Source organism: Lathamus discolor, chromosome 4 (assembly GCF_037157495.1).
Source record: "Lathamus discolor isolate bLatDis1 chromosome 4, bLatDis1.hap1, whole genome shotgun sequence".
Lineage (NCBI taxonomy): Eukaryota > Metazoa > Chordata > Aves > Psittaciformes > Psittacidae > Lathamus > Lathamus discolor.
Window position 1 is genome coordinate 33281660 of NC_088887.1, and position 13346 is coordinate 33295005.

At 41.2% G+C, this 13346-nt stretch overlaps 1 protein-coding gene across 8 annotated transcripts in view; it reads right to left on the reverse strand.

The window, feature by feature from the left end:
• Positions 1 to 7901: 7901 nt before the first annotated feature.
• Positions 7902 to 13346, reverse strand: part of ERG (ETS transcription factor ERG) — a 146287-nt gene continuing 140842 nt past the window's right edge. For all 8 annotated transcript variants that reach the window (XM_065676959.1, XM_065676962.1, XM_065676960.1 and 5 more), the window contains 2 exons: positions 12665 to 12712; positions 7902 to 9880 (listed from right to left, as the gene is read on the reverse strand). In XM_065676959.1, the coding sequence (XP_065533031.1) occupies positions 9360 to 9880; positions 12665 to 12712 (569 nt within the window). In that variant the 3' untranslated portion in view covers positions 7902 to 9359. The remainder of the gene's footprint in view (positions 9881 to 12664; positions 12713 to 13346) is intronic.

Below are 13346 nucleotides of genomic sequence, written 5' to 3' on the forward strand. Positions count from 1 at the left end.
CAAGGGTACTCGAATACAATCCCAAATCTACATTGTTGTCTGACTCTTTTTTTTTTTGGAAGCTCACTACAAACCCCACCATGGGGAAATAAAGCTATCAATCACAGTTTTGAAAAGTGCTTTGGTGAGCTATTTTTTCTTTAACTGCAAGCATTTTGTATGGTGGCATTTTACCTCCTGATGGCTGCCTTTGCTGGAGGGTGGGTCACCCCCCAGGGCCCTGCACTCAGCTTAAGTCCTTCCAAACAAATGTGACTTTGTTAAATGACAAAGGGAAGGACTTCTGGAACTTTTGAGGGACTGAGAGACCCAAAGCCCATCACAAATCTCTGGGATTTGAGAGCCTAAGCTACTCTGGGTCATTTGGAAGTTACCATCAGTCAACTAACTACATTTTGCCAGGTATTCTGACTAAATAAAGCTGTTCTACCTCTTCCAATTTACATTTTATTGTGCCAAAAAAAGAAGAAAAAAGGCATGTTAGGCCCAACTGACTCTCTATAATGTAATTATAATTGCAGTAAAGCCCAGGAGACATTTTTGACAAATAGATGACTGAGCCACAAACCAAACGTCTCAGCTTTTAGCCAAAGTAACAATGCAACAGTAACTACGAGCATCTACCATGTCTCAGCTCAAGAGGTATTCCAGTAGTTAAGATTGGAACACCAAAAACATTAAAGTAATGACTGCTTTCCCACCTCATAGACTGCTGTGCTAAAACCTTTCACTGGGATCTGCATCTAGTAGGAAAAGCAGAGCATATTAGATTTGGCACATAGCTGGAGACACACACTGTATGCAAGAAACTTTACTGGGGTTTGTTATGCAATTAAAATAACAAGAGTGAACAAAGCCGTTTACAGAGTGCTAAGCCAGCATATTATACAGCCTATGACAAAACAACAGAGATGTATCGTCTCATGCTTTTGTGCAGTCTGGAATGATTTATTATGTACTATACATTTAGCGTTGCAATACATTTAATTGTTGAGGTAAGTGGTTAAAGAAATGAAAAATGCTGGTTAGCTCATTTTGCACAGCACTCATCAGTGATTGGAACTGGATATTACATTCCCGGTGCAAATTACCAGCATTGGCAAGGCTATTTTACAGCTGTTCAGTGTGCAGTCTACATTGTAATGAAGTCTTGACATGAAATGTTTGTGGAAATTGTGATGAAATGTTAGCTGAAAATATACTGAAGTGGTAAATATAGAAAGAGAAATGAAGTATAACATTTACAAACTTCACTGTCTCCTCAGCTCAGGCGGTTTCAGCTTTTACTTTAGCCCAGATGTGCTAACCTGCCTCCTCCTACCAAATTGTACATCACAGTTGCTCTCCAGCATCTCTTTTTGGACCAGCACTTTGAATTAAACCTGACCTTATCTTCTGTTTAAGCCTCTTCTGGTTCTCTACATTCCCTAGGACCTATGGTCTCCTTTTTCTCCACTCTCACCTCTCTTTCTGTTTACCCCTTGATATCCATTTGCTGTTTTCTTTGCCACGTTCTTCAGATCCATCTTTCACTTTCCATGCTTATACAGGAAAATAACCTGCTTGGGTTTCCCCATCTATTGAAGCCTCCCTGGAATCCTCTGACCACATGCAATTCCCATTTCCCTAAGGAGCATTGGAGACTGAGCTAAGTCAACCTCCTTGATTACTGCCTGGACATCCTCAGTCCATATTTTGGTCCTCTTGTTGGCTATCTGTTACTGACAACTCAGATCTGATCGCATGTCACCATCACTTAGCACTGAGTAATCCTTGTACGAATATCCTAAATGTACACTTACATCCCCTTCCACAAATTCCTACTGAGGGGACCAATGTCACCACACTTTGCTACCCCCTCTGACAGCACTTCGTAATTCCTTTTCTTCTTCTTTCCCTCTTGATTTTGAGCTCCTTCTCCTGTTTTCCTTCCCCTTTCCAAGCCCAACTGATAATACCTCTGTCATTTCCATGTATCCTTGGTTGCATTCCCCCGTTCCTGCAACCTCCTTCATTTCAGTCTTCCAGGAACAGACGAGGTAACAATATGTATTTTCACATCTGTTTTGAGAATCAAGCCCTGCTGTGCTCCAAAAGCTTTGTGACACTTGCTTCAGTCCTGATTTTCTGTCTTGTCCTTGGAAACTCATGGTGGGAAGTTTACAACTTGCTTACAACCATAGAGAGCTACTTACAACTTTTCCACAGTTGTACCCAGCAGTCATTCAGGGCAACAGCAGACACTTCAGTCCCTCAGGGAGTCAGGCTGTGAGCTGTCTACCTGTGTCAGGATATGATCCCATTGCAATGTCCAAGCACCTTCTACACATTTCCCGGGTTTACCCTCAGAACATGTCAGAAGAAAAAATACAATCCTACCCTCCCTCCATGAAGAAAGAGATGAAATGGAAAATGTTCAGCTAGTCTTGGAAGAAAATACAGCCCCTTCCAGCATTTATTAGTCTTGTGTATTTAAAGATATGAGCACTTCAAAGCAACATCTGTTAGTCATGATCTCTATTTACCATATCCAGCACAACAGGATCCGACTCATGGCTGGGTCATATGAATGCCATTCTCATCCCAGGAAACTCAAATATATTGATGTGTCAGACTAGTGTTTCTGGGAACCAGACAGCATGGGCTGATTTTTCAGCCATGAAACAAATGAGTATTTTGACTTTCCCCCTCTTTTTTTGTCTTCCTCTTGTATTTTGACTACAGTAACTCAGGTGAACATACCCCCCAAACTGCAAAGAGAAAAGGAATATTATTTTTCACCACCATTTCAGTTGTCAGTGCTGTCGCAGAGGCACTGGAGGGCTTCACAAGCTCTCTAACCCTCCTTCAGGAGGGTGTAGGAAGGCGGACTTTGAAGCCCTATACGATTCCTGGAAGTCCTGAATTCATGTCTCAGGTGACTACTGGTCTACACGGCTTGTTTGCTGATACAGTTAGTTTTGCAAAAATTGCATGAAAGAATTGAGTGAAAGACATATCTAAATACTTGTGTTTCATTTCCTTTCAGGGCTGCTTTGAAGCCCAAAAGTGCCATTGGAATCTTTCACTCAAGTGCCTGTGCCTGTTTTAAGAACCCTGTATCTGTTTTCTACTGAGCAGCTTTCAATTTTCCATAGTGAAGAAATCTGGAAATGCACAGGCACTGTTTTTGGCAGTATTACTCATGATTATCTAGTATTAAGAGCATCACACTACTTGGTGCTCTGTGGATGTGCATTTTCTGTCTGAATCAGCTTTCAGCCTGCCTGGGACACAGACAGAACAAGTCCAAATAAATAGTGCATATTTGGGTGAGATGAGCTGGTGGAATTAGCACAGCCAGTTCAAAACAGTAGTTTGGAAAAACCTCCCCAGTGGTGTGTTGGTGGAGAGATCTGAGGAAGGGATGGTTTTCAGGTCATGAGAAAGATGCTGCTCCAAAGGACATGGATGTCGGTTCAGAGCTGAAGAGATGAAGGGGATTTTTAGCTGCTCAAGGAAGACCTTTCAGCCAGGTAAGGCATTAGATGCTTGATTGGGGTGAGCGGCAGACTCTGGTGGGAAGGAAGTGGCAGGCAGAGAAATCGTAGATGGAGTTCGCTTAGACAGCAGGAGACATCTGGGCTGCCCATGTGCAAAGAGAAAAAAAAAAAAGAAAAAGAAAAAAGAAAAAGAAGGGCCCATTAACAATTATCAGAGAAGAGGGATAAGTTTGTGAAGTGGAATACGTCTGAGCTTGGCTAACATCCAGTCAAAAGGAGCGTGATAACAAACTACAAATATTTGGAAAGCTGTAAACATTGAGGCAGGCTGGAAACTCCAGACTGTGATGCATGGGGAGTGTAATCAGAAGAAACTGCGAAATACAAGCAGGAACACAAGCAGGAACACAAAAAAGCTTTGATGATGACATGTATTAACCTCTGTGTTCAGGGAATGGGTGGAAATACCCTAGAGTTGAGACCTTTTCAAATGAGAAGAAGGTTAAAGAAACATCAGTAACTATACAGTAGAAAATAATGCCGTAACAGTGAGGGGCACGGATGAGGTTTCTCAAGTAGCCTTCCTCACTACTTCTCTTAAGATTGTACATAGAAAACTGTTCTGTCCCTTATACTTTTATAAAATATATATGGCCCAATATTCTGGCACACAAACCAAGAAATTTTCCACGCCTTGTTTTGAGAAGTCCTCACTCCAACTCCACTGATTTAAAAGTACATCTCAGGGCAATTCCTAGCCTAAACCATCCTGTCTGTTTTCTTCAGTCTTCTTGGAAATACATGCATTTTTAAACAATGAAAGCCATTACATTTTGAAACAATTTTCCACATTCCAATTGGCTTAATATACTCATTCACCAGCTCACCCTTCTTCAACAAGGTCTCACTGGGTCATGCCTCTGATGTAATCTCAGCTGCCAGTGCCTTGAAGGAGTGGTCACAGAACCCTGAGGGCAGTGGTGGAGCAAAGCCACTTCAGAGGTTGCTGCTGAAGGCTGGAAACAAGTAGGGAGCCAGGACAGCCTTCTGAGCAGCCTCTTCTGCTTGATGAAAGTGGTGTGGCTTACCCAGACTTCATGTTTTCTCCTGCCAAATTCCTGGTGTGACCCTCTCGTGTGGTCTGCACAGGGGTCAAGACATAACCAGAGGGTGAGAGGAGTGAGGGAGTGCACAGCCAAGAGCTTCATGCCTTGACCTGTTGTGTGTATGTGCAGTCCTTATTATGGAGGGAGGGCCACAGTGCTAATTAACCAAGGAAAAGGCTTCATGGACTTTTTAGCCCTTGCCTCCCTTTGTGTAATGCCAAGTATTAGAGGGTAGCTTTCTCTGAACCCTAGGGTCTCTGAGGTCTTAGCAGAGGTCTGATGAGGAAGGGCTCTTTGAACAGCCCAGAACAATGAGGGATGTGACAATTCCAGTAAGCCCCCATGGTAGCACCTCATCTCCTTAAGTAAGGATGCAAGGGCATGCAGTTTCTGCTGTGAAGATATCCAAAAGCTCCCTCCACAGACCAGATAGGGAAGGAAGCACTTGTGTTGCATCACGAGGCAGTTAAAATTTAGGCATGAGTTACCTGAGGCACCAATCTGGCTTACTAGTGATTTAGGTAAGCAGAGACTGTTCTCAGGGCCATTCCCCTGATGTGACCAAAACTTGAAAAGATGGCACAGAAAAAGGTCACGGGATCATTAAGCATATAGCATAAGGTAGAGTGGTTTTCTTACCTTCCTTTTATGCATCTGTAAATAACAATCCTGGTTTAAGAAACAGTCCAAGCAAGAAGAGTTTGCAGAAAAAAAAAGTCCAAATCGCTGCTGATCTCCGTGTTTCTGTGGGCAGTTTAAAAAGCGTGTTTTGTTTGAGGTACCCGATCTGGAGTCTTCTGAATGTGGAAAGTGCAGGGAATGAAGGAGCTCAGTACAGCTGCTGCTTTGCTGTTCTAATCTCTGAGTCCCTTAAGACTCACAAAACAAGTCTTGTAAAATACATCTTTCAAAAGCATTTTGTGTATACTTAACAAAACCAACTTTATATCCGGGGAAATACTGAGAACAGTGAAATTTGAGCTTCCTAATTTAACTTTTAAAACTTTTCTCACCTTCGCTTCCCATGTTAGCATAGCTTCTCAGACAGATGTGTATTTCTTGGTGAAAGATAAGCACCCATGTATATCTCTAAATTTCAGGAAAAATAAAGCTTCTCCTTTCAAAGCAGTCCTCAATGTGCTGCAATAAGGTATGAGACTTATGACCAACTTGTGCAAATGTGGACTCATCAGGGCCACGTTGTCCGTCCATCCAGGTGTTTAAATGGCGAACAGATGGCATGTTCAGCTGAGTTCTTGGGGCCTGGCTGAGCATTACATGAATGTCTCTCATGGTATGAACACAAGAGTTTCTCATCTTCCTTGAGCATTTTGTCTGTACCGGGTCCATCCCTTGTCATGGTCTGCACCAGGAACCAGCCCTAAAATTCTGGCCTCACTCTGGTCTTCCTAGCATCTAGTGGCAGGGCCAGATTGGGTAGCAGGCAGAGAGCAGCAGAAACACTACCGTGGGTCCACTGCCTGTTTTACCTCTGCCAGTGCCCTGAGACACTGGGCTGGTCCTTGCCCTCCAGCAGGAAGACCCTGTGGGGTAACTGCTGCCCATGGGGTAAGGAAGGCCCTGCAAGTAGCAGAGCCACCCATTTCAATGCAGCAGCAGTAGGGTCTCTCCATCTTTCACTCTCTTCTTCATCCTTAGGGTTGCAAAATCCAGGTTTTCCAAGGCTCCTGTAAAACTGTGAGCTGGTCCTGGGGAAAGATGTAGTTCTAAGACAGGTGTCCTGGACTGGTTTGCCTGTGAACTACCCATGGGCTACTGCAGGATTTTGCTCTTCATCACAAGGGGTCTGCAACACACCATCTGCTGTGACACCATCTTGGTCCCAGGATTTGGACCCTTTCTTTTAATGCCAGGATGTTGTTCACTGCACAGGATAGCAGCCAGGCAACACAATCTGGAAATCCTGCAGTCAGCTCTGTGAGCACTGGGGATGCTTTGGAGGCCTCCAAACATGTCCTTGCCAATCTAAACAAAGATGGTTGTTTTATCTCGATGTTTAAGCATTTAATCAAAAGGCAGTTCAACAACACACTTACCGTTTTTGAGCTGGAAGTGCACATGAAGTAGGTAGCAAGCATGTGTAGAGGTATTTCCACTGAAAGGCAAACTATTATTGATAGCATTTAGGTGTGCCTGCCATAACTTTCTAAAATAGTGACTACCCTTTTCCAAGAGTTCAGTTTTTCTAACCTTTCCATAAGTTTTTATTTTTTAATAGATATAGACCCTACAGTGCTTATTTCCCAAACCATTGCAAGGCTTATGATGCCACTGCTCAGGTCTCAAACATTAGTAATATAATCCTGTGTTTATAAACTGCCACCAAGACACCCATAACACAGGAGTCTGGCAAGTAGGCTCCCATTGCACAGCACTGATTAATGCTCCACAGAATGGATATGCAGAACATTTGCAATCAAACTTGAAACCACACCCATTTTGTCTGAAAAAAGAGACAAAAGAACAGGAAAAAAGCGGGATACAGTCGGAGGTCTGATCTGTCTGGGGTCTCTGCAGTAAAATGCTGCCTGCTGTAGAGAGCCACTCATAAATGTCCCCGCTGATTTTCCAGACCAGTTCTTCAGCTAGTGTGGCAAAAAAAATGGAGTCATGCCATTAGGCACCAGGTGTAGTTTTGGGGCCCTGGGTACAGAATGGGAAGCCTCTAAATCTAGAAGAGAAAGAAAACACCCTGCCCTTTGTAAACATCAGGGCTGGACTGCAATGACAAATTAACAAGCTATCATACACTCCATTCTAAAGTGAGGAATAATGGAAGTTATTCATTATTCACTTTATTTACTAGTAATTATACAGTATGTATTAATAGCAAGGGGGCATGGTAATTGAACATATGATTCAGTATGAAAATACATCTCAGGCTGAGATTATACTGCATAATCTGATGGCAACAAAAGATGATTTCTGGGTATCAGTATTCTTCCTAGAGGCCTCCTTTAGACTTCATTTTCAAACTTGGCCATGAAATTATCAAAGAATTGGGCATGGCTGCAATCTCTGGGCAAAAGAAGCTCAGGACAGGAATGGCAAGGCACTGTTAGAGAAGGGTGGCAAGTATTTCAGCAGAACTGTCTGGAAAAGAAGATACACAGCACCTGTCCACTTTGAACTTAGGCTAAGCACTGATATTTGGTCCTACATTTTAATGATTGCCAGATTTGCTAAAACAGATTTTTAAAACAAAATGCCTAGCATATTTTAACATGTTGAATAGGAGATCCAATAGGCATGTCAGGAGCTAAAAACGGAAATGCAAATGCAAACTACAGTGTCAATCTGAATTGCCATGCTAGGCCAAGCTTATTTTATTACATACATTCTGCATTCTAAGTACTAATATGTTCATAATGTAAACATTAAGCATACAGAGTTAAAATTCAAGGCCACAATATTTTTGATTGTCCCTTTTTTGTGTCTTTGGTTGGCCGAGATCAACTCGTAGTGTATAAATGCATAAGTTATATAATAATTATATAAAAAGGAAAAAATAACATTGACTTGTATACTTCATTCTGACAAACGCACAGCGTTCGCGACTCAATAAAGAAAAACTGGCGCCCGCCTAACAAAAATACTTCGATGATTTCTGATTTTGGCAGTCAGGGGTTGTCTCTTGCTTTAACCAATAGAAAACAAACTCCCTTAATAACAATGAGGTTCTAACTGGTAACTTTTTAAATATCAGACACAATTCCAGTTTTACTTTTTTTAAAAAAGAGATGCATATTTTGATTTCTGAATTCTTCTGCTTTTCCCTTTTTCCACCTTTTTTTTTTTTTTTATTACTATAAAACCAAGTCTGTTCCTCCTGTAATACTGGGAATGGTATGATACTGAGCAATATGTTTCACAAGTCCAAACAAGTGTTTCTTCATAGTCCCAACGCTACTAAGTTTTCAGTCTTTTCAGTCTCAACTGGTAAAGAAGTTTCTTTTCTCGCATTGTCACCACCTTTGTCCTCCTCTTTCTCATTTCTGCTTCCTCTGTCAGGTGCAGGCCTCTGATCTACAATCATACACTTGCCCTTCAGCACATTCTCATTTCCAATGTTTGGCTCAGGGTTCCTGTAATACTGTCAAGGAATCTTAAAGTTTGGGTTGTCTTCACAGTTTGAGTAGCTGATAACACTCTCATGAATGGAACTCATTTTATTTTAACTAAAACAATGCCGTTATATCCCAAACCAGCTTCCACACTAAACTAATCTCTTTTGTTGATATGTTTACGTTTTTTAAATACAGGTAGGGCTTTATTCCCTTGTTTTTACCTTCCCCCTCCCTCTTTTGTAATGTTTCATATATTGTATGTTAGGTCACTATAGACTTATATTGCTGTAGTATTGTCCCAGTTTTGCACTAGCAAGATATCAAACTTTACACGTAAGCTTATCAACTTTTTAAGACCACCAGCTTTTGTAGGTTTTCCTCATCATTTCATGCTTTTACCTACAATAGTCTATTGTTGTTTGGTCCACAGAGTCGATGCCCATATACATTACATTTTAGTATCTTAATACTTCTTTAATATCTCCTTTAAATCCCTACTACAAAGAGTCTTATTTTTTTAAATGTTTTTTGTTTGGTTTTTTTTTTTCCCAGCCAAACCTTCGCTTGTCTCTTTAGGCACTTTTAATTCATGGACTCCAATAGAGTTCATTGCAATTCATCAGGGACTGGATCCCAGCAAGAAGTGTCTTTGTTTGCTTATCTGATGCTTCTTTTTTCTCCACTTAATAGTAGGTGCCAAGATGAGAAGGCATATGAGCAGCTGGCAGCCTGGTATTGGGATAGATACCTCCAGTTGGTGAATTCCAGTATGGATTAGGGGCAGCAAAAAAGCTGGACGATGTTACAGGCAAAGCAGGGGGGTGGGGAGCTACAAAGTTCATCTTCTGAGGATGTGCATGGTAAGAGCTCATGTACGGGAGGTCTGATGGGTATTTGTACATGGATGACTCTGGGGGGTGAGGCTGGAGAGCCTGAGCAATTCCGTGGAAGTCAAATTTGTAGGCGTAGCGCTTACCATGAACCTTAGTCATAATATTTTTATCATAGTAGTAGCGAAGCGCACGGCTGAGTTTGTCATAGTTCATGTTAGGCTTGCTTTTCCGCTCGCCCCAGCGCCGAGCCACTTCATCCGGGTCAGTCATCTTGAACTCCCCATTGGTGCCCTCCCAGGTGATGCAGTTGGAGTTGGAGCTGTCTGAGAGGAGCTCCAGCAGGAACTGCCACAGCTGTATCTGCCCACTCCCTGTGGGGGGGGAAACAAAAAGGAAATGTCAGGACTATTGACTAATAATGTTAATACTTCAGTTCTTCCAGGCTCTCATATAGGACCCTATTAGCAAATGCCATTCTGACTTATGCTGAAACAGTTGTCCCCTTTCTCCCAGCCCTGTCTCATGAAGTTCTGAAGAGCAGAGATAATGGTAATGTGTCATGTTTTCCCTCATGTGAGTGGCAGAATGCCATTACACGGAGATTTGATAGTTACCTAATGTCATTCCGTGTAGACAACTGATGGGGAAATAATACAGCGCTTATTTAGGAAACTAATCTCTAAAGTTCAGGACAAACAGCTTTCACTTGCGTAACATTTTGCTTGTTCTCACAGCATTATGTTGCAACTGAATGTTCTCTGCTATGGAATAAGCCTACACAAAATGGAGAAGTTTAGAGAAAGCTGGGCTCATGCCAAACCATATCATCCATTTGCAGCATTTGGGGAAATGCAGAACGGAAACTTATTAGCTTGCTGTTGCACTGCATACAACCATAGGGCAAAACATTTGCAAGAACAGTGAAAAGGTCCATAAAATACATTCCTGTCATCATTTTGTGTCAAATAAGTTTAAATTATTATTGAAGTTAAGACTTAAACCTTTTTTTTTCTCATTCTTCTGCCAATTTCATCTTAAAAAGAAGATAATTAGTCTGCTGTCAACTTTGCAGAAGTGTGTTGCCCAGAGTTATAGGAATGAAATATGACCATTTTAGGCAATTGAAAGTAGATTTCAAAGGGCCTTGCCACTGATACTCATGCTAAAAGCTTAGCATTTCTTAATAAAGAAGCACTGAAATGATGCAAAATACAGCTGAAGCAGCTTGCAAGGCAATCTGTTTCACAAGCACAATGTCAGCAGAATTTGCCAACCAGCTTGTATGTGCTAACTTCTAAGTACATCTCTGACCAGGAATAGGTCGGGTTTCTTTTTCTTTTCCAAACCAGATATGTGGGTATAATAAACAAGCTTTCCTTTAGAAAGCTTATAGTAGCGAATTATAATATCAAGCTAGAGTAGCATCTGAAATCCATTAGCAGTTTATACTTTGGTGCAACTGAAACCCATATTCTTTTAAATGATATTTATCCAAACTATCCTTAATGAATTTCTTCTGTTCCATTAACATGCATTAAGTAAACAAACAAACAAAAGAATCCATGGTATGAGCAAGGCATGCAAGTTTTAATACACAAAACATAACAAGAGGATTAGCCTTTGAAAATCAATAAACAGTTCAGCACTGGACGAAACACAACTTTTTGAATAAGCAATCCAACATATGTTCTAACATAAACACTTGCCTTCCAAATGTAATATATAGTCCTATGAAAACAAATGGTTGCTGTCAATTTCCTTTTAATGAGAGAGTAATTCCACCAATTTATAAACACAGAAAACATGTTAAAGCACAGGAATGATGAAGTGTAAGAGCTCTGTATCTAAATGTTAAAAGAGTATCCTCATTCAGATCATGCTAGTGTCTTCCACAGTAGTAAAGTCTACCAAACAGATGCTTGACAAAATTGTAAAAGCTGGGGTTTATGAACACATTAAAGGGAGGGAGGCCCCCACTTCCAGTTAAGATCAGCGTCACCTGGAAACCCACTGCCTTATGCCATTTGGAAAATTTTACTCTTAATTGCTTTCCTATGACATGCAAACTGTTAGTTTTAGCTTACAAATAAGCTGATCTAGAACTGTACTTGATATCACTTGGGAAAAAAGTGAAAGGAAATGGCTGAGTACTTTACTTTGTCAATTTCATGCCATGAGAAACCATATACAATGGTTGTAAGAAGACACATTGTTACTGGGGGTTGAGGAGACCTGCAATGTGGAACATGGAACATGGTGCCCTGTGGCTGTTAAACCAAGGCAAATAGGAAGTTGATTTACAGCATCAAGCCATTATGGCAGATTATTATGTTGATTATGGTGATGTACGGCCACAGTGTGTCCTCTGGGTTCAGAGCAGAAACAATGAAATATACACAGTTCACAACCAGCGTTATTAACTCACCAAGAAGGTCTGTCATCTTTAGCTAAAATATGCTACAAGCCCCTGTCCAGAGTGCACCCTGTTGCCTTCTTAGAGTGGGAGAATATTTTTTAAATATTTAACCCAATTATTCTTTGCGAATAGATTATGCTTTCCTGTTTTTCTTCCTATATAATTTATTAATCTCAATATTTTTTATTTGTCAAGGTCATTATGGCATTGTAGTGTGCATTAACAAAATCTGGGATACATGATGCAGACTGGTAAAAGACTCATGCCTTCTGGAGGGGTAGCTGGAGGACAGATGGGGTATCTTATGGCACTTAACAAAATCCTGATGTTTAGTCAACTGAAGTGAACTCCTATTGATATGAGAAGTTCAAATACCTCTAATGAGGTATTTGAGTGACTGAATGTAACCATCTACTTGAGAATTATTTGAATAGCTCTCTACAGAGAGCTATATTAACTATGTCTCCAATGAAGACAACGGGAAATAAGATACCTAGCTTATATGTAGACTCTTACAGTATGACACGTGACCTTCCATGTCTTAATCTGTGACCTCAGTTCCACCATTGTTTAATTTAGAAACCTAATCCTGCAACACACTGGGTATAATCGGCTTCCACTGAGTTATACAGAAGAGTGGCAAAATCTGTCACATCATCTTCCAGGTCTGGCTTAAAACTGAAGTGGAGATACTAGCAGTGAAAACAAAATCTCCTAAATCAGCAAAATCTCTTCTCACCTGGATTTGCAAGTCGGCTGCTGGTTGGTCCAAGAATCTGATATGGATCTACAAAATTGTAAAAGAAAGATTTAAAATCATGTAGCAATGATGTCAAATATTTTAGGTGATACTTCTTACTTTTTAACCTTTTAAGGGGCAGTGTATGCTGCCTGATGGGACAGCAGGTCCAACACTGGAGAAAGTGGCTCCTATCTCATTATTGCAGTATTTGCATGTTTTGCCTTGAAATTGGGTATGCAAGTGAACAATTGCAAGGGTAAACATTTTCCTTTTGTATTAGTGTGCACAAGCATACAGCCAGATGCACCAACAGGCACCCTTTGATACTATCGACCCTTGCGGTGTGCCAGGGCCCACAGGCACAGACCGGTAATGGGGTAAAAGTCTCCTCCAGAAAGGACAGTGGCCTCTCTTCTTGTGAGGTCACAGTTATTTTCTCACACCACTGATAACTCTTTCTGTGCCAAAACAACCTCAAGAAGAAGGCTGAGAGTGCATGGTGAACCCAGGCAACGTGGCTGGGTCGTTCTTTGTCACTGTAGTCCAGTAAGAGATCCCTGTATTAACTCTGCAACCAGGATTTTCAGGAGAGCCTGTGTCAGCCACACAATGCCCACAGCATCTCAATGTTTTCCTCAAACGATTCCATCCAGAAGTGAAAACTTAATTTCCTTAAGTA